The sequence below is a fragment of the Schistocerca americana genome, chromosome 7 (assembly GCF_021461395.2).
Source record: "Schistocerca americana isolate TAMUIC-IGC-003095 chromosome 7, iqSchAmer2.1, whole genome shotgun sequence".
Taxonomy (NCBI): domain Eukaryota; kingdom Metazoa; phylum Arthropoda; class Insecta; order Orthoptera; family Acrididae; genus Schistocerca; species Schistocerca americana.
The window spans coordinates 557,549,848-557,576,787 of record NC_060125.1 but is presented as its reverse complement, the minus strand read 5'-3'; the positions used below and the strand labels follow the sequence as shown (position 1 = coordinate 557,576,787).

Genomic DNA, 26,940 nt, shown 5'->3' with positions numbered 1-26,940 from the left:
TATTTATGTAAATGATATGCCCTCTAGTATTACGGGTAACTCTAAAATATTTCTGTTTGCTGATGATACTAGCTTGGTAGTAAAGGATGTTGAGTGCAACATTGGCTCGGTTTCAATTAGTGTAGATCATGACCTAAGTTCAAAGCTTGTAGAAAATAAACTAACACTAAATAACAGTAAGATTCAGCTTTTACAGTTTCTAACAAACAATTGAACAAAACCTGACGTTTCAATTTCACAGAATGGGCATATGATTAGTGAGACTGAACAGATCAAACTTCTAGGTGTTTAGATAGATAGTAAACTGTTATGGAAAACCCACATTCAGGATCATGTTCAAAGACTTAATGTTGCCAGTTTTACTATTCAAACGGTATCTGATGTGAGTGATCATTCAACATGAAAATTAGTCTACTTTGGTTATTTTCAATCGCTTATGTCATATTGTATTATATTTTGGGATAACTCTTCCCATTCTAAAAGGATATTTTTGACTCAGAAACGGGCGGTTTGGCCAATAAATGGTGTAAGTTCTCGAATCTCTTGTCGACCCCTGTTTCACTAGCCTGGGTATTCTGACATTGGCCTCTCTCTCTCTCTCTCTCTCTCTTTCTTTACATTTGTAAAGGCCTTTACAAATGTCTGCTTGTGTCTGTGTATGTGCAGATGGATATATGTGTGTGTGTGTGTGTGTGTGTGTGTGTGTGTGTGTGTGTGTGTGTGTGTGTGTGTCGTGTGCGTGTGTGTGCGCGCGAGTGTATACCTGTCCTTTTTTCCCCCTAAGGTAAGTCCTTCCACTCCCAGGATTGGAATGACTCCTTACCCTCTTCCTTAAAACCCACATCCTTTCGTCTTTCTCTCTCCTTCCCTCTTTCCTGACGAAGCAACCGTTGGTTGCGAAAGCTTGAATTTTGCGTGTATGTTTGTGTTTGTTTGTGTGTCTATCGACATGCCAGCGCTTTTGTTTGGTAAGTCACATCATCTTTGTTTATATTACTGTCATTTCTTGCTAACAATATCAGCTTATTCCCAAGAATAAGCAGCTTTCACTTAGTTAATACTCAGCAGAAATCAAACCTGTGGATCAGACTTCCTTTAACTCTTGTGCAGAAAGGTGTTCATCAGTATACTGCTGCATCCATTTTCATAAGCTACCACTTGAATCCAAAAATCTCAGCAGTAATCCAAGCACTTTCAAATCAAAACTGAAGAGTTTCCTCGTGGCTAACTCCTCCTATTCTGCTGAGACATTCCTTAAAAAATTTAGCTGATTCTTGTTGTATTGTTGATTGTGTTTACTTAAACTGATAGATTGACATTTTTTGGGTTCATAAACATTTTATTTTTATCTGTTATTACTTTTATGTTGTAATTTCATGTACTGACACATTCCATGACCTCAGAGATTTGCTCCTCAATTTGGTCCAACAGAATGTGACATGTAAACAAATAAATATATAACGACAATGACAATAGTATTAATAATGGCACCAGTAATGAATGGCCTGTGGCATTGAAGCTCTTTTCTTATTTTAAAATGATTGTTATTGTGATAATAATATGAATTTCAGTGAACAATATCTTCAGTTACTGCATTATTCTACTGTTACACAGCAAAGCAATTGTAAGTTTATCTCTCAGTTGTCACTGCCACTATACCTTTGAATCCTTCATACAGCAATCCTTGTGATCAAAAATGAATTATTCAAATACTGCATCACAAGAAATTGAAAACACAGTTGAATTTGTTTTCTGTATTAACCAATAAATGTGCATTTTACAAATGAAAAGTTATCAGGCAGCACACGAATTTAGCAGTCTCAATGTCTTTTCTTGCAAGTCTTAGCCTGGCTGCAAATGAACAGCAATCCAGAGATAGTAAGTGGAATGTTCCAATTATTTTTAATATCACATGTTGTGTTGTGCACAAACATGTCATTTGTTAGGCACATGAATATTAAATTAAGTGTGATTAGTTAAAGGAAGCAACAAAAATTAACAAAACAGCTCATTAATGTAAAAAATATTTACAACAGTGTCTTTAAATGTGCACTGTGCTTCAGCCTTGTTTCAAGCAATCCCACCATTAATAGAATGTTTCCAATATATTACAGTTCTTCATCCAGATCATAATTTTCCTCTGGGAAATCTCCGACTGTAACATGTACTGGTTTCACAAATCCTCCATACTTTGGCTGGCATTCGAAATACCTCTTGCCATTCACACTAGAAAGAAAGGAATCATTCATTAAATTATCCTTTTAAAAATCAGTATAATTACTGTCAGACCTATGTGCTAAACTTATACATCTGTGGAAGTTAATTCAATGTCAAAGGATGCAAATAACACAGTTAATCTAGTAGGAAATGGAAATCAAGTTAGACCACGTGAATTACTGCAATTCTGAAGTAGAAACTTGTGCCTTGGTTATGCAGTATAAGCCATGCAAAGACTGCATCAAACAATGGAAGGAGTAAATACTGTCACTCACTACACAGTATAGCTAAAGCACTCAATGGTAAATAAGTCACATAAACAAGACTGTATCTGTATGTTGACTAAGCGTTTGGACAATGTCCAGCCTTCACACACACAACACATACACACGTGTTACCTCCAAGAAATTATGTAGCTCCATGGAGTTACGTTTTCTAAAAGATTAGCTATGAATTCAGTTTTGTTTAGGTGCCTGTCTACAGCTCAGCAACAAAGTGAGTGGTTAACCTCTAGTTATTCCGTTGAATGTATGCCAACTACAACTTTCCAGCATTGTATTATAGAGTGTATCAACAATACTGAGCTGTACACGTGCTGCTGACAAAAAGGAATCCCACAACACAAAGCAGCAGAAGCTGGACATAAAGTATGTACAATGTGACCGTTATTTCCATGGGCATAGTGCAATAATCACGATTAAAAACTCTGGAAACAGCACTCTGAAGAGAAACAAATGAGTGTAGCTGTCCCAGTATCCAAAATAGAAAACTTTTTTTTGTCTAAATCTAAAACTGCTCACCTGAGGAAAATTCATATATGTACAGAAGACTCAACTATTCAGCTAGGGTCTATCCTGCCTTTGTCCTACCCGGCTTGCTTAATTAATACCATGATAATACTTCACTGTGATAAAATGAGAATTAGTTTATTTTATACTTTTCCAAAGCTTTAGCAAGCAGGCACCAGCTACAATGCTGTGTGGACTTTCAAAATCTTTTATACACCTCTTTTGCTTCTACCACATCTGGAATCACAACTATACCTTATTGTTAATACTGAATAAGTTACCGTAACCACTATTCAACAAATGATACTTAGAAGCTCTCTTCCACTGATCACAAACACTGATGAAGAGACGCCGAGAGGAGCTCTGCTGGCAACCCTGCATTCTTTGTTTCTTTAGCCACATATCAGATGTCAAAAGTGTGTGCATTGATAAATAATTATTTTGTGCAGTCCTTTGTGTTTTAATTACAGAGTCCAAAGTGGATGATAAAGAAAAACTTGTACTGACTATGGACCAGAAACTACGTGCTGTAATGTGACTGGATTCTGGAGTAGCAGCCAAAATTATTGCTTCGGAGTTAGGGTTGTAAAAGGTTCTGCTGGAGACTGGAAGAAAAATTGAGCAGAAACTGGAAAGTGGCGTGCTCCCCAGGCTAGTGGAAGTGGAATAAAAGTAAGGAAGACAATGCTGAAAGGTAAACATAAAGAAGCTGAGAAAGCTACTGACCATACAGCAAAGATGCTCAGTTGCAGATAGGCACAACAAGACTTGTCACAAAATGAGCTTTCACCCAACAAGGTCTTTGTCGAACACACACACACACACACACACACACACACAGACAAATGCAACTCACACACACAAATGCATCTCACACATACAGTCTCTGGCAGTTGAAGCCAGACTAAGAGCAGCAGCACATGATGAGAGAGGCAACCGGAAGGGGGTAATGAGGAGGCTGCAGTGGGGAGGGGAAGGGATATCAGCATAGGGGTAGAGGATGGTAAAGTGCTGCTAGTGGGAGTGTGCAGGGGCGACGTGGAGAGAGGGTAGGGCAGCTTGGTGCACTCAGATGGTTAGATGGATAGCAGGGGGGAGAGGGGGTAGTGGAAAAGGAGATAAGTAAAGAGCTGGGTGTGTTGGTGGAATAGAGGGTATTCTAGTGCTGAAATGGGAACAGGGAGCTGACTAGCTGTGTAAAGACAATGACTAAAGAAGATTGAGAGACCAGGAGGGTTTTGGGAACATAAGATACATTGCAGAATTCAGAAAAGCCAGTATTGGTGGCAAGGATCCAGACGGCACAGGCTCTGAAGGAGTCATTGAATTGAAGACTGATCCCAACGTTATAATACTACCTGCTGATAAAGCCTCCATCACTGTTATTTTGAACTGCAAATACTACCTGGCAGAAGGACTCCACCAGCTGTCAGATTCGTCCACCTACAAACCCTGCCACAGTGGCCCCATTACAGAAATTCAGCAGTATCTACAGTCTCTTAGGCCAATCCCTGAACCTCTTCCCAGAGTCCGTCTCTCTCCTCACCCCTAAAACTCCCTGCATTCCTACCTTCTACATGCTTCCTAAAGCCAACCACCCACAATTCCCCATTGTGGCCAATTACTGTGTCCCCACTGAGAAAATCTCTGGTCTCACAGACCAATACCTGCAATCTACCCTCCTACCTAAAAGAGACCAACATTTCCTCCACCAACTCTCCATGGTTCCTGTTCCTTTACCATACGGTGCCCTGCTCATCACTATTGATGCCACCTACCTCTACACTAACATCCCTAATGCCCATGGCCTTACCACTATTGAACACAACCTTTCCCAATGCCCGACAGATTCCAAACCAACAACCTCCTTCCTACTTGCCATGAGCAACTATACGCTCACCCACAATTACATTCCTTTGAAGGCATTACCTACAAACAAATCTGGGGTATGGCTATGGCACAAGCATGGCACCACCCTATGCCACCCTGTTCATGGACCATTTACAGGAATCCTTATTAAACACCTACAATCCTAAACCACTCACCTGGTTCAGATTCAATGACGACATCTTCGTGATCTGGATCAAGAGTGACGACACCCTATCCACATACCCCCATAACCTCGACACCTTCTCTCCCATTTGCTTCACCTGGTCTTGTATTGTATTGTATTGAACTGGGGACCTAGAAACGACGGAGAGGCTTTGTCCCCGCCATGGCCCTCAGTGGTTCACAACCCTGCAACAGGCTACAGCAGTCCACTCACCCCACACCAAACCCAGACGAGTGTAACCCTAAATGTTTGCGTGGTAGAGTAATTATGGTGTGCGCATACGTGGAGACAGTGTTTGCGCAGCAATTGTCGACATATGAGGAATGTTTTTTAAGTAAGTACCGTTTTGAAATTTAAAAAAGACATGCTAAGATATCTAAATAATTTTATTTTTGCATGAAAGCCTGTACCTTAATCTACTTTACTACAGAATTTCTGTCAATATTGATGCACTTGTCATAACGTTGTACCAGTTTTTGAATACCCTCATCATAGAAGACTGCTGCCTGACTTGTTAACCACTGCATCACCACTGCTTTGACTTCGTCATCGTCTTGAAGATGCTGACTGCCCAGGTGTTTCTTCAATTGCAGGAACAGATGGTAGTCATTTGGTGCAAGATCGGGGCTGTACGGAGGATGATCTAGAGTTTCCCATCGAAAAGATGTGATGAGATCTTTGGTCTGATTCGCCACATGCGAATGGGCATTGTCTTGCAGCAAAACGATGTCCTTGCTCAACTTCCATGGACTGTTGCTTTGATTCTGGTGCGACTTAGGCCACCCATGTTTCATCGCGCATAACAATTTGCCTTAAGAAATCATCACCGCCGTTGTGGTACCGCTCAAGGAAAGTCAATGCACTGTCTAAACATTTGGTTTTGTGCACATCCATCAACATTTTCGGTACCCAACGTGCGCACAATTTTCGGTAATTCAAGTGCTCGGTCACAATGCCATACAAAACACTACAAGAAATATTAGGAAAGTCATCCAGCAAGGAGGAAATCGTGAAGCGTCTGTTTTCTCTCACCTTATTGTGCATTTCCTGCACCAAACTTTCATTAACGACCATAGGACACCCACTCCATTGTTCATCATGCACATGTGTGTGGCCATCTTTAAATGCTCTCACCCACTTTCTTACCATTCCATCACTCATAATGTTTTCTCCGTAAACTGCACAGATCTCACGATGAATATCGACCACTTTTAGGCCTTTAGCACTAGGAAATCTTATAACAGCCCGTACTTCACAGTCGGTGGGACTCTCGATTATCGGAGGCATCTTAAACACTCAGTTCACAACATAAACAAGGAAGAATCAGACTGTAATGGCATCAGTGTGTAGATTAAGGTACAGGTTTTCATGTAAAAATAAAATTATTGATATATCTTAGCATGTCTTTTTTCAATTTCAAAATGGCTCTTAAAAAACACACCTCATATTGTACTGAGGCAGAATAAGGTGAACCAGCCCACATTCGCCGAGGCAGATGGAAAACCGCCTTAAAAACCATCTACAGACTGGCTGGCACACTGGACCTCGACACTAATCTGCCATTCAGATTAGTGCTAGGAACTGTCACACCTTCCCACCTGCAAAGCAGTGCGTGAGACCGCACAGCTAACCGGGTGGGCACTCACATCTGGTCTTACTCAATCCAACAAGCCACCTTCCCCAATTTTGACCTCCACCTCAAAGATGGCTACATCAGTATCTCTGTCCATATCAAACCTACCACCACCAACAATTCCTCTACTTCAACAGCTGCCACCCATTCCACACCGAGAAGTCTCTTCCATACAATCTAGCCACCCATGGCCATCGCATCTGCAGTGTCGAGCAGTCCCCTTTCGAAATATACCGAGTGTCTAAATGAGGCCTTTACGGACCATAATTATCCTCCCAACTTTGTATAAAAACAGATCTCCCATATTTGATCTTTCCAGTCACCCACCACCTCCCAAAGTCCCACTTGCCACCTGTGAGCTCCTGGCCACTGACGCCATATGACCATTTCCATTTTTTCCCAACGTCCCACTGTTCAGCCACAGAGCAGCATGAATGGCCACTGACAAGCTGTGGTCAAGAAACAACTGGACCACCCTGTTGCTAAGTGCACTTCCCAACATGACATTCTTCATTTCAATGACTGCTTCACAGCCTGTGCCATCTGGATCCTTCCTTTTCTGAATTGCACAAGTGGGAACTCTCCCTGCAATTTATTGTACATTTCGTAACCCTCCTGGCCTCTCAATCTTCACTGGTCATTGTCCTTACCACCCATCTAGTCCCTTTCCTGTTCCCACTTCAGCACTACACAGCCCTCTATTCCCTCAACACATCCAGTCTCTTTACTTCTTACCTTTTCCACTACCCACCCTCTATCCTCCGCCCTCCATATAACCTCCTGACTGCACCTAGCTGCCCTACTCTCTCTCCACCTCGACCCTGCACGCTCCCACTAGCAGTACTTTACAGTCGCCCACCCCTACCCTGCTATCCCTCCCTCTCCCTGACCCAGCCTCCTCCTTACCCCCATCCAATTGCCTCTCCCTTCATGCACTGCAACCCATAGTCTGGCTTCAACTGCTGGAAGCTGTGGTCATCTATGTGTGACCTGTGTGTGTGTGTGTGTGTGTGTGTGTGTGTGTGTGTGTGTTCAACAAAGGCATTGTCGGCGGAAACCTCATTTTGTGACAGTCTTTTTGTTATGCCTATGTGCAACTCAGCATCGCCGCTATATGGTGAGTAGCAACTATCCTTTTTGTAATATTGTTAAATTCCATTCTGGATTTTCCATGGTCTGAAGTTGAGGAAGTTTGAGATGGTGCCAATAGGAAAGTGTAGTGATGCTTCTCTCTCGCTACAAAGGCAAAAAATGAACAGTTCTTTGTTTAGAGAATGTGAAAAGCGTGTGATGAAGGGTATTCTGTGTAACAAATGCAACTACTGCTTACACGAAAAGTGTGTGAAAGTAAATCTAAAATTCATCAGCGATGATTTTCCGTGGACATGTCACGGTTGTTTACGTGACGAAACGGCCAATCTTGTAAGTGCAGTTGATACAAAAAATGAAATTATTAAGTGACACTGAGGCATTAAAAACCGAACTTTAGACCATCAAGAAAGAAAAAGATACATTAATACAAGAAAAGAAGTCCTGTGTGTGCAAAAACCATCAAACGGAAAAGCAAGAAGATCGCAAAAATATGAGTGAACGATCGGACTTTAAAAACAACATCATTTCAACTGTTCCCGTTGATGTCTCAATAAACTCAGTAAGCCAAATACTGGAAGATAAATATAAATGGAAGGTGGTGACATACAGCACAGAGAATGTAAACAGTGAAGCTGCTAAATTGCCCATAGCTACAGAAAAAGACCTCCAAGTTACTGGTATAGTGACAGAGGATTTTCGAGTGTTTTGTGTGTACAGATCACCATGGAGCAATATTAGCATCTTTCTGAAAAAAATTGCTAGCTTATTGAGAATGAATATGAAGAGAAACCTTATTATATGTGGAGACTTCAACATTGACTCAACATGTACTCTCCTACATATGTATGCAGTGTTCAAAAACAAGGAGAAGGCTGTAGACATGGATTTAGAGGCTGATGGAACAAGGCTGGAAGAAGTAGAATCTGCTAGATTCTTAGGTATTCTTGGGGATAATGAACTGAAATGGAAAAAAACATATTAATAATGTCTGTAAGAAAATGAGCTCTGTCATATTCTTAATGATGCAGCTATCACAGTATTCAAACAAGAACCTTCTGTGTACAGTGTATCATGGACTTTGAACCATACTTACAGTATAGAGTGACTGTGTGGGGAAACTCAGACAAACAAGAGCAATTAGGACCATTTTAAGAAGAAAGACCTCTGAAACGTGCAGAAGCTGTTTCAAGTACCTTAACTTTTTCATTGTTGTATATATACAAAAAAATAACGTACATCACAAAAGGTAGTGACGACTGGATTACAAATGCTAGTGTACACACCCACAATACAAGAAGGAAGAATGAAGTATGGAGCACATCCCACTGAGTGGCAATGCTAGAAAAAGGACCCCAGTACTCTGGTATCAGACTATTAAGAAGTCTGCCTAAGAACCTGCAAGATAGTGTACTTGACAATGACTTTCCAAAGAAACTTAAAGACTATCTCATTGAAAAAGAGTTTTACAATGTTGCAGAATACTTATGCCATTAAATTTGTATATATTGTTATTCATTACCAATTATGTAAAAATGTAAGCTAAAGGGGTAGAAAAATAAGTGATAATGAATGTTACTACTTTGATACGTCCTATATTACAGGTACATTTACTGTACACAATGTAATCTTACAGGATCAAATAAAATTCAATTCAATTCAATTTTTGTGACATGAACATTTAGGAGGAAAATGTTTGTCCATTTACTGAGCTGATGTTGCAGGAAAAAGCATTGTAATTTCTGTGGCAAATAGAAACAGAAGATTTAGAACTTACTGCGAGTGATGGATAGTTGGATCAGTGGAAAAAATGATCTGATATTCACTTGATTGCCATTACTGGAGAAGTTTTATCTGCTGATAAAGAGGCTGTGCCAATGCTTAAAGACTTTCTTTCAAACATAATTGATGAGGAGGGGAATTTTTTGTGAACCGTAATACAATTGTGATGTGAGTGGTTTAAATTACAAGACGCTCCCTACAGAAAAGCTTTGTTCAAAACAGTAAGCTGTGCCACGTGTATACAAGAAAAGTAAAGAACAAGTTACCATATGTACTGCCTTGCAATAATGCAAATGGCTACTTCAAACCTAGACTTTCATTGCAAGCGAGATCATGGAAGCCTACATCTACAGTTACATCCATACTACGCAACCCACCTGACGGTGTGTGGCGGAGGGTACCTTGAGTACCTCTATCGGTTCTCCCTTCTATTCCAGTCTCGCTTATTGTTCGTGGAAAGAAGGATTGTCGGTATGCCTCTGTGTGGGCTCTAATCTCTCTGATTTAGGTCAGCTGTGCAGGGACTTTGAGAAGAAAGATCAGGTAATTATAACTGGGGAGCAGGAAACAGCCTGGCTATAAATCCAAGATACAGTATTAGGAGTGACCTGGATAAAATAGGAGCAGAAACTGAGCACATAAATGTGGGGTTTGAGGAGGTCTCTCAGTGCCATGATCAGCCCTGGATAAACACTGCTGTAAGGCATGTTAACACTGAGCTGAACAGGATGCTCCAGACACCGGCAAAATCTCAGATAAATGTTTTTCCAGTAAATGCTACTGGTAGGTGGGGATACACTACACATGGCCTGCACCTGAAAAGGATGGGGAAAAATAAAATAGTTTCTCTATTAGCAGAAACTGTAAGGGGGTGCACAGTCACACAAGGGGTGATCCCTGTGGTTAATGGGTCCAGACAGACAGGTTTTTTACGTTAAAACTTAAGTCCAGACAGATGACAATCAAGATAAATAGAATAAAAGAAACTTCATGTACAGTAAATAGGGGTAAAGCTAAGGGCAGTATCAACTTATTTCATTAAAATATCAGGGGAATAAAAAATAAAGTAGATGAGCAATTAGTGTGTTTAGATGAGCTCACAAATAAGAATGAGATTGATATACTCTGTCTGTCTTAACACCATGTAACTGTGGGCATGGATAGTGTCAGTATGAGTGGGTATAATTTAGCATCTTACACTTGTAGATCTAGGATGAATAAAGGATGAGTTGCCATTTTCATAAAACAGCACTTTGAGGTATGTTCATGTGAACTTCAGTTGATAATGTAGTACTGATATTAGGAACAGTGTACAGGTCCCCATTAGGAAACTGGGAGCTGTTCGTAAAAAAGTTTGACTCCCTATTATGCTGTCTGTCAGACAAAAAGAAGAAATTATTAATCTGTGGTGATTTCGATGTAAACTTTCTAAGTAATTCTGGTGTTATTAACAACACATAAATTAGAAGATCTTTTTCCGGCTGCAACCATGTCAGAGATTTAATGCTTATTCACAATACCCTCGTGAAATGGTTGTATGGGACAATCCCCACTTCGTCACTACATCGGAGATGCTGTGGCCTGTCACTCATGCGCTGACTATAACACCACATTCAAACTCACTCAAGTCTTGAATAACCTGCTATTGTAGTAGCAGTAACCAATGTAACAAAAGCACCAGACACTTGTCTTACATAGGTGTTGCTGACCACAGCACCATAATCTGCATGTTTATGTATCTCTGTATTTGAATACGCATACATATACCAGTTTATTTGGTACTAGAGAGAGAGAGAGAGAGAGAGAGAGAGAGAGAGAGAGAGAGAGAGAGGAAGGGAGGGAGTGAGGGAGGGAGTGTGTATATATATGTTTAACTTCATGTATTGGAATAAGCATAAGGAATTATTTCTAGTGAATATGTTCCATATAATTGTAAATTAAAGCAACTAAGTTTAATTAAAAAGATGAGAAGCAAAATATTTATGAGAAGTCCACATCAAAACTTATCCCAGTATTAACAGAATACAGCATTGTTTTCTTTCCAGATAATGTACCTTTTCATAAAGTGCTGGTAAAGAATGCATGAAATTCTCAGAATGGAAGCATAAAATCTCAGCTAGTAAAAAGTAACATAGCTTCTTAATCTGGTATGGCTAAATTATCATTACGATAAAGCTAAAATTCTGCATTCTGGCCCGAAACAGTCCAATTGACCTGGCTGCACTCTTTGTCATCCTCTGCCAGTGACATCATTGGATGCAGTATGGAGGGTATATGGTCAGCATACAACTCTCTTGGTCGATGTTTGGTTTCTCGACCTTGGATCGATTATAATCAGTTGAGTAGCTCCTCAGTTGGATCTCAAGGCTGAGTTCACCCTATCCACTCTTCCCATCAAGGAAAAATCCCTGGCAGTACGAGGAATTAAACCTAGGTTCTCCGCATGACAGTAAGTCGTGCTGATCACTCGGACGACTAAATTAGGATTACTACTTGGTAACTTTCTAAGGAGGAAAAGCTTCCTGCATTGTGACTACCTCCGTGTCATGTATGACATGTGATCAAAGAGTAATGGAAATTTTTGTGTTTTTTCAAGGATCTTCATTTATTCATCAACACCAAATTCATCCTTTTCAAAGTAATCCCCCTCTCATACAATACTCTTGTGCCAGCACTTTTTCCAATCTTAGAAGCACTTTTGGAACTCACTTTTCAGTATAGTGTTCAGTTCGTTCAGTGATTTTGTTTTTATCTCTCAGTGGTGGCAAAACAACATACTTTCTTGTTCCCTTCAGACACTGGAATTGAAAGAAGTCATGTCTGGCACATACAGTGGCTGAGGCCACATAACACCTTCTTCTCTCTCTCTCTCTCTCTCTCTCTCTCTCTCTCTCTCTCTCTCCCCCCCCCCCCTCACACACACACACACACACACACACACACACACACACACACACACACACACACTCCCCCTCCTTTTTTTTTTTTTTTTGCCAAAAAGTCATGAACAAGTATCGAGGTGTGGGCAGGAGCATTATCATGATGCAACTTCCAGGAGTGGTTTTGCCACAATTCTGGTTGTTTTCTTCAGACTGCTTCATGCAAATAGTGCGTAACTTCCAGGTAGTACTCCTAACTGACCGTACGACAATATGGGTGGAACTCATGATGCGCTATCCCATTGTGACTTACGAATACTGTGAGAAGAATCTTGACATGTGATTGAACTTGTCGAATTCTTTTTAGTCTTGGCTCTTCAAGCAGTTTCCATTGGAAAATGCAAACTTTCACGACTGGAATTGAGCCAGGATATGAATGGGACGTTTAACAAAGCTACGAGCCCCCTTGAAAATGTCCTCCACAGATGGGGACGAAACGTCGGGTTTTAAAATGAGATCATTTCGACCAGGGCATAATAGCCCAGAATATTTTATTAATTGTGAGTTTCCATTAGGACGATTGGGTCTTGGTTTCGACGTCACATCCATATACCCACGTTTTGTCACTGTTATAACCTTCTTTAGAAGTTCTGGATCATTGTTGTCTTCATTTTGCAATTCCTAAATGATGTCTACATGATGACATTTTTGGTCGAAATTCAACAATTTTGGGACACACTTTGCTGCTACATGTTTCATGCAAAACATCCAAAAGTTGTTTGGAATGAACCAAAGGATATTCCAACATCAGCAACCTCTCCAATGGTGATTTGGTGATTTTTCAGAAACATTTTCTTTACTTCTTCCACATTTTCGTCAGTAACTGATGTGGTAGGATGTCCAAGGCAGTTGTCATCCTCAACGTCATCTCAGCAGTGTTTGAAACATTTATACCACTTGTAAACTCTTGCCTTACTCATAACTGATTTGCCAAAAGCCACAGTCAACGTTTAAAATGTGGTGCTGCACGTTACTCCATTTTTCAAGTGGAATTTAATGCAAATTCTTTGATCCATCTTTCGTAAAAGTAAAAATTCACTGAGCAGTCAAAAACACAAATAACCCTTTCGACTGTCAACAATGAACTAAATATTCAAAACAGCTGAAAATGCAAACATACATCAGGAACATGTGAGCCAACAACATAAAAAATTTTTTTTTTGAATATCGGATGTAAAAGTTAGTGAAATTATAAAAGTTCCCATTACCTTCTGATCACATCTCACATGTGTGTATCCAACAGAGGTGACGTAAGGAGCAGTGAGGAGCAGCAAACCTATCAAAGATAGCAGGAAATTCCTGAGGAGTGTAATAATTTACTTCTGAGTTATTGTAAACCACACTTTTTTATTAACTGTTTTCTTCTTGGTCTCCAGTATTACACAGTTTTCTTTCTTATTTAGTCTTCTCTTCAGAGGAGAGATAATAAAAGATCCTACATGGTTCTCCAATTTCCATTTGCCTTATCCACCCAGGCCCTCTCTGTCCCCTACACAATTTGGCTCATCTGGCTACTATGCAGATGTGAATGCATCAAAGGGGAAACTGGAGTCAGGAAAAAATTATCACTTGGAAATTACTCACCTGCCATCATTTTTGCCAAGTGGTTCATCATACTTGACACCAATCCACCAGCCATCCTTAAAGTCAACCTGACCTGTCCAAAATAAAAAAATATGACAATTACACTTTTCTTCACGACAGCTACTGCTAGAATGCTTGATGAATGGGAAATCTGCTTTACATTCACAGAATGTTTGCTCCAAGTAGCACCTCAAGATGGAGACAGAACATTCACTGCTACATCAAGGTGGTGATGAGGTTCAGAACACAATCAGGCATCCACTCCACATTGCATTGACTTATGATTGTGCTAAGCAAAAAAATGTCTGCTCTAGTCGTTTTAAGAAGAACTGATCCCACAAGTAAAGAGTTTGTTTTGGAAACAGACATTCCACAGCTATCCTTTGTTTTTGTTTTATTTTATTTATTTAATCTTTCTTTCTATCGGTCACAGTTTGACTAAGGCTTGGCTGCTGGCAGGAATGACTGCTTGACAATAGAGTTGCAACCCCTAAACAAGTTGCAAATACAGAAAAGTAAATAAATAAATAGAATTATCATCAATGCAATTTAGTTTGGCCGTGCCAACAGATAATGCTGGATTGCAGCCTAACAGCTTGGCTGACTCCAGGAATGACTGCTTGGGGACAGGACTGTGATCCCAAAATCTGGCACAGAGAACAAAATATAAATAAATAAAATAAAAACTGTAACTAACTTTCAGCTCATGTTTGAAAAAGTATGGGAAACTAAAAAGATACCAGAAGACTGGAAAGTGGCATCATCCATCCCTTGCACAAGAAAGGTGATAAGCAAAATGTAAATAACTACAGAGGTATATCTTTGTTGTGAGTGGGTTATAAAATATTGTCAACAATACTGCTAAACAAGGAAGAAGCAACACTAGATAGCCATTTGGGGGAATATCAGAATGGATTTAGAAAGGGCAGATCTCGCTCAGAACAGATTTTCAACCTAAAGTCCATAATTCATTACAGACTTACAAACTCCAAAGATATAATTGTAACATTTATGAATTTTAAAAAGGCATTTGACTCAGTTGATAGGGAAACATTAGATAAAGTGATCAGAGAATTTGGCATCAAATATAAATTAGCAAACCTTATTTGTGAAACACTCACAGACACCAAATCAAAAGTAAAGTTTCGGTGTGAAATATCGAAGGCATTCAACATAAAAACAGGTGTAAGGCAACTGCGTACTAGAGAAAATGGTAAGAGCATGGAAACAAAAACTAAAAGAACAGAAGCCATCACCAATCAGACTGGGAACTAAAAACAAAGGTACTGATATTCACTGTTTAGCATTTGCGGATGATTTTGCCATTCTTTCTGAAAACCTAACAAGTGCTGGAATACAAATCAATCTCTTAGAAGAAACAGCCAAAGAAGCAGGTTTAAGAATATCTGTAGAAGAAACAAAATTTATGACAAATATAAAAAATGCTCTGGAATCCCACGCAGCAGATATTGGCCAGATAAAGAGGGTAAATAAATTTAAATATTTGGGAGAAATTATCCAAGAAAATGGTTTAGAAAAATCTGCTGTAGAAGAAAGAGTACAAAAAATGGAGAGAGCTTATGGAAAACAAGGAGTGTTTGCAACAAAAGATGTATGTCTAAAAATTTGAAGATACAGCACTACAGCACATAGTAAAACCAGAATGTCTTTATGCAAGTGAATGTATAGTACTGAACGATAAACTACACAAACTTGAAGTTCTAGAAAGAAAAATCATTCAAAAAATGCTTAGGACACTAAAAAATACCGGGACATGGACATTAAGAAGCAATGAAGAAGTTTATTGCATCACAGAAAACATAAATGAAACATTACGAAAGAGGCGACTGCTCTCTCTCTCTCTCTCTCTCTCTCGTTTTTTTGTTTTTTGACACTTGTACAGAATGAACAGCAACAGGTTAACCAAACAGATTTTTAAATATCTTTTGGACAAGAAGTCAACAATAGCCTGGATTCAAAAAGTTAAGAAAGATCTGGAAAGAAACAACATAAGTGAAAAAGATGCAACAGAAAGAGATTTTCAAGAGGAAAGTTTAAAAAATGGAAGGATTCCAAGGAAAGAGGGAGAAGAAGACATGGTCAAAATGGTCCAAAGAGAGAAAAAGGATACATGGTGAAAAGATGAAAGAATACTGGAAGAAAAAGAAACAACAAAAAAGAAGGAAGCATTGAAATTGGTGTGCGGTCCTTAGATGACCCAAACGAAGAAAGAAAGAAATATATTAAAAACAGACTTAGCTGTGGAATGTCTAGTTATGAAATAAATGCTTTATCAACTATGGACCAGCCATAAAAATTTCCCTTGAAAATAATAGAGAAGATCAGGTTCTGATGGACATTAAAGTGCCGTTATTAATATTCAAAATATAATACATAACAGGACATCTGATACATGCAGAATTACTACCATGCACAAGATGGGAGGGGGCACCTCAATTCTGAACAATACACATTATAGTGCATTTCATACAATAATTATGCAATATGGAATACTACAGTCACTGCTTTATGAACTTCCAGCATGCTGGAATAGCTGTGGGTCAGCAACTTCGGTTAATCAGTACAACGAAAAACCGCTCCAAAGATGCAAATTTTACTTTTTTTTATTCACTTGATGACTAGTTTCAGGGCGAGACACATTTTAAAATCATCTTAACATAGTAAAAAATGGTATTTACAAAGATGTGAAAACCATGTCAAAAATGTATGCATTGTAACTTCAATGCAAATTTTTGACATGGTTTTCATACCTTTGGAAACATCATTTTTGTCCGCGTTACAATGGTTTGAAAATGGGTCTTGGCCAGAAACTAGTCACTAAGTGAACAAAAAAAGTAAAATTTGCAACTTTCGATTGGTTTTTTGTTGTACTAACCATTCATTTGTTGTCAGATCAAATATTACATTCAAATGACAGTATAATGTTTAAATACCAATTATAATTACCTTATTCTCCTTTGACAGTACTATAATATGCAGTTAATTAAATGTGAATGAAGAAATCCGAAACAACAAATCAGGAAATGAGTGTGGAAATCAACAACCAGTGCCTTTATACCAAAGCTCTGGAATCTGACACAGTACAGAATGTGCAGTGCAGTACCTAGTTTTGCTAAGCAACAAATGCAATTTTTTCCATACCTGCATACATCACGGTGCCCCTGCGCTTTGGGTTGCCTGGAACACTGACCTCACAACGGCTACCCACAGTCGCTGCTTTAGCTAAACGTTCATTTTCCTCTTCCTCACGCCGCCTTTCTTCCTCACGTCTTTTCATTTCCTCTTCATTGTACTTACCAAGTTTGTTAGACTCTAGGAAAGCTTTCACCGTGCCTGTAAATGCAGACAAGAAGCAAGATTGTGAATCATTACAATGATCTCTTCCATGCAGCTGCAACGGCACTCTTCTTTTATCAGAACAGTTGCACTTCAGATGGATTTGTTGTATAGATGTGATAAAGATTCAATTGTAATATTATTTTGGCACTTGTCAACTACCATAACAGGTAACTGAGAGTCATATAACATTTATTTAGTCTAAAACATACAGGGTACAGGAAACGAGATTACTCGAGTCTGCAATCACCGAAAAATATACCCCTAGTCATCTATCGTAGATTGTGCTGTAAGACGGTGTATCTGGCCATTATTAACTATCAGCAGGTGAAATTTCAAGTACCTGTTAAATGACACCCTCTGCTTCACACTCACAGCAGGTGGCTCTGTCTCAGCCTGAGGTCTGAGTGAACTATCCCTCCTTTCCAACCCTGCTTCCTCAGACCATCCCTCATTCCTCCCAGCTGAAGGAAATAGATATAGTTTTTTCTAGCTTTTAATGCTTCTTTCAGCAAGTACTTGGAACTCAATATCCTGAACGGCAATATGGCCAGTGATCTAAACATCTTTAATATATTTTTACTGGAAAGCACTGTCAATTTCTTGCAGTAGCCTGCGAGGTACCTGGAAGATTATGTTGCATCTTGCACTGGTAATAAACTAAATTGCTACAATGATTATATCAAAGGGAAAACTGACTCGAGAAAACTGTGATAGTATAAGGAGGCAGTATGGCAGGCCAGTATCGCTCACAGACAGATATAAAAGTACAAAAGAACCATTTGTTTCTTCCTCAAAGGGATGGGTTAGAAATGGTTAGAAATTATGGGCAAGTTACTCAGATTCAAGGATGAAAGGGATTCAGAACCAAGCTGGTCCTCAGCAGGTCATCTACATCTACATCTATATTCTGCAAGCCACCTAACAGTGTGTGACGGAGGGTACCTTGAGTACCTCTATCGGTTCTCCCTTCTATTCCAGTCTATCGGTTCTCCCTTCTATTCCAGTCTCGTATTGTTCGTGGAAAGAAAGATTGTTGGTATGCCTCTGTGTGGGCTCTAATCTCTCTGATTTTACCCTCATGGTCTCTTCATGAGATATATGTAAGAGGGAGCAATATACTGCCTGACTCGTCAGTGAAGGTATGTTTTCAAAACTTTAACAAAAGCCCGTACCAAGCTACTCAGCATCTCTCTTGCAGAGTCTTCCACTGGAGTCTATCTATCATCTCTGTAACACTTTCAAGATTACTACATGATCCTGTAATGAAGTGCACTGCTCTCCGTTGGATCTTCTCTATCTCTTCTATCAACTCTATCTGGCACGAATCCCACACCAGTGAGCAGCATTCGAGCAGTGGGCGATCAAGTGTACTGTAACTTCTTCCTTTGTTTTCGGACTGCTTTTCCTTAGGATTCTACCAATGAATCTCAGTCTGGCATCTACTTTATCGGCAATTAATTTTATATGGTAATTCCATTTTAGATCACTCCTAATGCCTACTCCCAGATAATTTATGGAATTAACTGCTTCCAGTTGCTGACCTACTATATTGTAGCTAAATGATAAAGGATCTTTCTTTCCATTTATTCGCAGCACATTACACTTGTCTACATTGAGATTCAATTGCCATTCCCTGCACCACGCGTCAATTTGTGGCAGATCCTCCTGCATTTCAGTACAATTTTCCATTGTTACAACCTCTCGATATACCACAGCATCATCCACAAAAATCCTCAGTGAACTTCCGATGTCATCCACAACCACAAGGTCATTTATGTATATTGTGAATAGCAACAGTCCTACGACACTCCCCTGTGGCACACCTGAAGTCACTCTTACTTCGGAAGACTGCTCGCCACTGAGAATGACATGCTGCGTTCTGTTATCTAGGAACTCTTCAATCCAATCACACAATTGGTCTGAAAGTCCATATGCTCTTACTTTCTTCATTAAACGACTGTGGGGAACTGTATAAAACGCCTTGTAGAAGTCAAGAAACACGGCATCTACCTGGGAACCCGTGTCTATGGTCCTCTGAGTCTCGTGGACGAATACAGCGAGCTGGGTTTCACATGATCGTCTTTTTCAAAACCCATGATGATTCCTACAAAGTAGATTTCTAGTCTCCAGAAAAGTCATTATACTCAAACATAATGTGTGTTCCAAAATTCTACAACTAATAGATGTTAGAGATATAGGTCTATAGTTCTGCACATCTGTTCGACGTCCCTGCTTGAAAACGGGGATGACCTGTGCCCTTTTCCAATCTTTTGGAATGCTACGCTCTTCTAGAGACCTACGGTACACCACTGCAACAAGGGGGGCAAGTTCCTTCACGTACTCTGTGTAAAATCGAACTGGTATCCCATCAGGTCCAGTGGTCTTTCCTCTTTTGAGCGATTTTAATTGTTTTTCTATCCCTCTGTCATCTATTTCGATATCTACCATTTTGTCATCTGTGCGACAATCTAGAGAAGGAACTACAGTGCAGTCTTCTTATGCGAAACAGCTTTGGAAAAAGACATTTAGTATTTCGGCCTTTAGTCTGTCATCCTCTGTTTCAGTACCATTTTGGTCACAGAGTGTCTGGACATTTTGTTTTGATCCACCTACCTCTTTGACAAAAGACCAAAATTTCTTAGGATTTTCTGCCAAGTCTGTACATAGAACTTTACTTTCGAATTCACTGAACGTCTCTCACATAGCCCTACTCACGCGACATTTCGCTTCTTGTAACTTTTGTTTGTCTGCAAGGTTTTGGCTATGTTTACGTTTGCTGTGAAGTTCCCTTTGCTCGGTTGTTGTACCACGGTGGCTCTTTTCCATCTCATACGATCTGCTTGGCACATACTCATCTAATACATATTGTATGATGGTTATGAACTTTGTCCACTGATCCTCAACACTATCTGTACTTGAGATAAAATTTTTGTGTTGAGCCGTCAAGTGCTCCGAAATCTGCTTTTTGTCACTTTTGCTAAACAGAAAAATCTTCCTACATTTTTTAATATTTCTATTTACAGCTGAAATCATTGATGCTGTAACCGTTTTGTGATTGCCGATTCCCTGTTCTGCGTTAACTGTTTCAAACAGTTCGGGTCTGTTTGTCACCAGAAGGTCTAGTATGTTATCGCCATGAGTCGGTTCTCTATTTAACTGCTCAAGGTAGTTTTCAGATAATGCACTTAAAAAAATTTCACTGGATTCTTTGTCCCTGCCACTCGTTATAAACGTTTGAGTCTCCCAGTCTATATCTCCATCTTCAGGCCACGAGTGGCCTACCGGGACCAGCCGACCACTGTGTCATCCTTGGTGGAGGATGCGGAGAGGAGGAGCGTGGGGTGAGCACACCGCTCTCCCAGCCGTAAAATGGTATTCTTGACCAAAGCCGCTACTATTCGGTCGAGTAGCTCCTCAATTGGCATCACGAGACTGAGTGCACCCCGAAAAATGGCAACAGCACATGTGGCCTGGATGGACACCCATCCTATGCCACTAGAGGGCTCTGAACTGTAATGTGTAACATGGCAGTGTGTAATGTAATTATGTCAGTGTGTGAGAAACAGCGTTCTGCGATCAAGTTATGAATTCGAAGGGTTCATCCACACTACACCAGTGCTGTGACATCTACAACAATCTGATACCTCGGGTTCATTTACATTGATCCTACACGCAGACCCAATGTGGCCCCATCTGATTTTCATCTGTTTCCAAAACTTAAAGAACTCCACTGAGGACTTCACTTTGATAGTGATGCAGGTGGTGGTTCCACCAACAAAGTCAAACATTCTACAGTGACAGTGTCAAGAAACTGGTCTCTCGTTGGGAGAAATGTATTTGTCACTAGGGTGACTATGTTGAAAAATAAATATGTAGACATGTAAAATAAAGATATAGAATTAATAACATTTGTTTTATTTAAAAAGCTTTAACAATTTTCACACAAAATTTGGAACCATTATTTTTCAGCAGGCCCAAGCACTTTTTGTGCAAGAGTTAATTTCTTATAAAAGTTCATCCATGTAATTATAAAACTTTTTTTTGTCTCCATCTATCATTGTGTACACAAAAACAGCAAATGTTTTTAAACTTGGAAGTTCAACGATAGAAAGTTCTGCATTTTTTCACTGGCTAGATTATTATATTCAGTTACACTGTTGCATTCAATCTTTTCTCTTACATAGTCCCAGCTACTTTGATATTTTCCTACAAGACATGCTTCAAGTGTGAGGTGTGTGTTCTCTAACATGTTTTGATTAAGCCAGTGGTTAGTAAAGCGTAGGCCAGAAATGTCATTCAGATCATTTAACATCATTTCCATTTCATCTTAAAATTAGGTACAGGAAACATACGAAGGGTGTTTAATAAACAATGTACACATTTTTTTTCTCAATGTCTGTTGAAAAAATGCAGAATGTGTTGTGGGACATTGTGGAATATTTCCACTTCAGCCTCTATAGTTTCATGAAATTTCTGTACACGGTGGCGCTATATGTCGCCTTCAAAGTGGCGTTTGTAACTGGGGTGTGTTCCAAGCAGACAGCTATCGTGGAGTTTCTTTTGGTGGAAAACCAGAGCATTGCAGATGTTCACAGGCACTTGCACAATGCCTACGGAGGCCTGGCAGTGAGCATTGGATGGGGTGTCTGTCATCACAGCAACAAAGTCGTGCAAACCTGTCCAATTTCCGAAGTGCCCACTGGCAGCACACAGCTGTGACTCCTGCAATGTTGGAACATGTGGACACACTCATTCAAGATGACCAATAGATCACAATCAAACGCCTCGCTGCTCAACTGGATTTCTGTGCTGGTAGAGCTGACACACTCGTCCACCAGTTGGGGTATTCAAAGATCTGTTGCCTGCCGGTTTCCTCACCGCCTAACAGAAGACTATAAAGACGAATGAAGGACCATACGTGTACGATTGCTTGTGCATTATGAGGCTGATTGTGACAATCTTTTGTCGCACTTCATCACCAGTGATGGAACACTGGTTCATAATTTTGAACTGGAAACAAAATGGCAATCCAAGGAATGGCATTGCACCACCCCTCATTTGAAGAAAAAGTTCAAAACCTCACTCTCAGCCAGCAAAGACATGGCAGCAGTCTTCTAGGCCTCTGAAGGAGTTATTCAGTTTGATGTCCTGCCACATGGTGCAACAATCAACTCTGAAGTGCTGCCCCCAGGAAAATGAAGAAACGAGTTCAGCACGTTCGTTGCCACAAAAATGCAAACAAACTTCTCCTTCTCCATGAAAACACAAGCCCTTACACAAGTCTGTGCACCCAAAAAGAGCTCAAGAAACTTCACTGGACTATTCCTCCTCATCCACCCCACAGACTGGATCTCGCAGCACCCAACTTCCAACTGTTTGGCCAAATGAAGCATGCGAACAGTACGTGGATGAGGAGGGGGTTACTGATGCAGTAAGGCTTTGCCTCCTATGTCGACCAGTAGAGTGGTACCACGCAGGCATACAGGTCCTCCCAGTAAGGTAGCGTAAGGCTGTCGCACTGAATAGAGATTATATTGAAAAACAAGGTTTTGTAGCTAAAAGAGTGGGTAATAATATGGTGTACTAGAATCTTCGACAAAACCAACCTGCTTTCAGAAAAAAAGTATTACATTACTTACTGAATACCTCTCGTATTATTTCTTACTTGACCACGTGCCTCACTTGTTGCGCTAGTGTCCTTGGTGGAAGAAACTCGTAATTATTTCTAGGGATTCGATTCTTGGTGTCTCATTTTTGGTTTGTTGGTTCACTAGATGTGGGATTCCGTCATTATTCTATTGATATATTTCCAATTTCTTCTTTACTGCAGTTCTTTTCACCCATATATCTATCAATGACTGCCTTATTTCTGTATTTGTTGGTCTGAAATTAAGATGGGGAGGTGTGTTGCTGTTTTTTTTTTTTTCTCCTGCTCACATGCTGGTTGACAACTGTCTGTTTTTGTTCAGCACTTTCACCTCAAGACAATTACCTTTTATCTGTTCTTTCACTTCAAGACAGTCATTTTTAGCAGCTGTTTCACACCAGGACAGGAGGGTTTTTTTTACCAGTTTGTCTGTTTGTGTATGTTTTTTAAATGTATTTGGTTTTCCCATTTTTGTCATGTGTATGAAAGGGGCAAATTATTGCAAATATGAATCTTTCCCTGTATGTTTCAATGTGTAGACCATGAGCTGCATATCTGTTCTTTTTTGTTTGTCCCCCCCCCCCTCCCCCTCCAGTCATTCAATTTTGTAATTCACAGGCAGTCTTATGTACACCTGTAACAGTCTTGATTTTTTTTGTATCATGTAGTGATTCACAGACTTCACTTTTCCATTCAAGCACTGGACATATTAAGAGGTAATGGATGAATTATTTTGTTCACTTTGTGCAGTAGTTTCAGTATGCATTCTGGAGAAGCCATCATGTTCCTCTGAAATTCTGCCAGAGGTTTTAGTGTCGTTTGAGCCACAATAATGATTAATGTACCGTTTGCTGAGATGTCCTCAGTTAACGTCTCTGCATTTTACACTGCTTTTTTGATTGGTGCACCAGATTTTATGAAATTGTGCACAATGAAATGATTATCTAATTTGTCCTGTAGCAATTTATCATAGTTTCTTCTTGACTACCACCTATGGTAAGAACTTTATCTTCATGATTATTTGATGTCAATGCACTACACTTCTGTTTTCCAATATTCAGCCAACTGTTGGAGTTGGTATGCCCTTGCCTTCCTCCAACCTTCAAAATGTATAAAAAGCAGTATGCTACGTGATACAATCTGATAATATAACTACATCCATTGTTGATAGAAGCTCCCTGAATTAGATGATTTGTATTGCAGTTTGGAACTAGACACTGTACAAGGACACACAGCATACCTGAGCAGCTAATGCATCTGGAATTTAGTATGTGTACAAATCATGGGTTACAATTCTAAAGGTAAAATACATTGCTCATTAATACAACTGCAAAACCATGACTGAATCACAAGAACAGAATAAAATGTGTACTGTACACGATTAATTGTAATACAAATAAAGAACTGAAGTTTCAAACTAATGAAACATAACATTAGCAGAAAAAAATCATAATTATTTACCTGGCCTCTTGGCATACTCTTCTGGAGGTAATTCAAATTTTTCAACTTTCGATAGATCTTCAAATTCAGTCTGCAATTCAAATTTGTCAATAACCTGCAAAATAAACACACTGTTATCAACTATCTGAGAATGAAGATTTAAATTTCTGTTACCAACACATTTTTCTGAAAGCTAATTATAATGATCTCTGTAATGTGGATAATTAATAATAATAATAATATACCATGATCTGGCCTTGTAACAATAACAAAGACAGAATTACAATGTCATCGGCGAACCTCAAAGTTTTTATTTCTTCTCTATGAATTTTAATAGCTACTCCGAATTTTTCTTTTGTTTCCTTTACTGCTTGCTCAATATAAAGATTGAACAACATCGGGGAGAGGCTACAACCCCGTCTTACTCCCTTCCCAACCACTGCTTCCCTTTCATGTCCCTCGACTCTTATAACTGCCATCTGGTTTCTGTACAAATTGTAAATAGCCTTTCGCTCCCTGTATTTTACCCCTGCCACCTTCAGAATTTGAAAGAGAGTATTCCAGTCAACATGGACGGTAAATAGTTTGGACAAGAAGAGAATAGAAGCTTTCGAAATGTGGTGCTACAGAAGAATGCTGAAGATTAGATGGGTAGATCACATAACTAATGAGGAAGTATTGAATAGAATTGGGGAGAAGAGAAGTTTGTGGCACAACTTGACCAGAAGAAGGGATCGGTTGGTAGGACATGTTCTGAGGCATCAAGGGATCACCAATTTAGTATTGGAGGGCAGCGTGGAGGGTAAAAATCGTAGAGGGAGACCAAGAGATGAATACACTAAGCAGATTCAGAAGGATGTAGATTGCAGTATGTACTGGGAGATGAAGAAGCTTGCACAGGATAGAGTAGCATGGAGAGCTGCATCAAACCAGTCTCAGGACTGAAGACCACCACAACAACAACAACAATTATAATGAGAAGGTACTGCTTTGATGGCGGAGCTATGTTCTTACAAACAGGGTAAGGCTTAGGCAGTACTACTCTGTTCAGTCAATGGGTTCTAAGTAAATACTCCCTTTGTCAGAAAAGTTCCAGGACAGTTTGTTTTATTTCTTAGTTTGCAGTAATAAAAAGGACAAAATGTTGTTTTTATGTGATCTGGTGTGTATGTGCCCTTGAAGTGGTGTTGGCCATATTTCCATCCAAACTCACTAAATTGCTTAGCAACGTACTGTTTGGGTTGTTGATGGAATAGTTGTGGGATAAAATGGATGCTGATTGTGAGCAAAGTGTAAACACAGCTCAGGAAACCTGCTAGTGAAACGTAGACAATGATTAAGCAAGAATATGAAGATGAGGCACTTTCAAGAAGTCGTGTTTTCAAGTGGCACAAAAGGTTTTGTGAAGGCGGAGATTCAAAGCAAGGTGCCAGAGCTATACAACACATCACAATATTGTAGTGCCTGTGTTACTCTGAATCACAATGCTATGTTCCTTCAGGCATGCATGCATGTCCAAGGAATTGGCACTGCGACAACTGCAGCCATTATGAAATACATGAAATGTATTTTAATGTACGGAAAGTTCTGGTTGAGAATTATGAATTATTTAGGAATAAAGAAAATGACTCACCGAAAGGCAGAAACACTACATTGTCAATAGGTATGATTATATGATAGCGGAACAAACACTGGTAGCAGTTACTTCTGTAAAATATCTGGGAGTATGCGTGCGGAACGATTTGAAGTGGAATGATCATATAAAATTAATTGTTGGTAAGGCGGGTACCAGGTTGAGATTCATTGGGAGAGTCCTTAGAAAATGTAGTCCATCAACAAAGGAGGTGGCTTACAAAACACTCGTTCGACCTATACTTGAGTATTGCTCATCTGTGTGGGATCCATACCAGATCGGGTTGACGGAGGAGATAGAGAAGATCCAAATAAGAGCGGCGCGTTTCGTCACAGGGTTATCTGGTAACCGTGATAGCGTTACGGAGATGTTTAACAAACTCAAGTGGCAGACTCTGCGAGAGAGGCGCTCTGCATCGCGGTGTAGCTTGCTCGCCAGGTTTCGAGAGGGTGCGTTCCTGGATGAGGTATCGAATATATTGCTTCCCACTACTTATACCTACCAAGGAGATCACGAATGTAAAATTAGAGAGATCCGAGCGCGCACGGAGGCTTTCAGACAGTCGTTCTTCCCGCGAACCATACGCGACTGGAACAGGAAAGGGAGGTAATGACAGTGGCCCGTAAAGTGCCCTCCGCCACACACCGTTGGGTGGCTTGCGGAGTATAAATGTAGATGTAGATGTAGAATGGAAAGTACAGAGATTTGCTAGCTTTAGGAATGACCTCCTTTTTTTCAAGCTTGTAGGAAAAACATGCACACGAACACACACAAC

The 26,940-nt window shown here is 39.8% G+C and overlaps 1 protein-coding gene across 1 annotated transcript in view; it reads right to left on the bottom strand.

Annotated features, from left to right (window-relative positions):
* Nucleotides 1-1,739: 1,739 nt before the first annotated feature.
* LOC124623185 (tubulin-folding cofactor B) overlaps nucleotides 1,740-26,940 on the bottom strand; it is a 34,925-nt gene continuing 9,724 nt past the window's right edge. The window contains exons 3-6 of the mRNA XM_047148989.1: nucleotides 24,554-24,647; nucleotides 17,248-17,439; nucleotides 14,086-14,158; nucleotides 1,740-2,226 (exon numbers count right to left, since the gene is read on the bottom strand). Of these exons, the coding sequence (XP_047004945.1) occupies nucleotides 2,109-2,226; nucleotides 14,086-14,158; nucleotides 17,248-17,439; nucleotides 24,554-24,647 (477 nt within the window). The 3' untranslated portion in view covers nucleotides 1,740-2,108. The remainder of the gene's footprint in view (nucleotides 2,227-14,085; nucleotides 14,159-17,247; nucleotides 17,440-24,553; nucleotides 24,648-26,940) is intronic.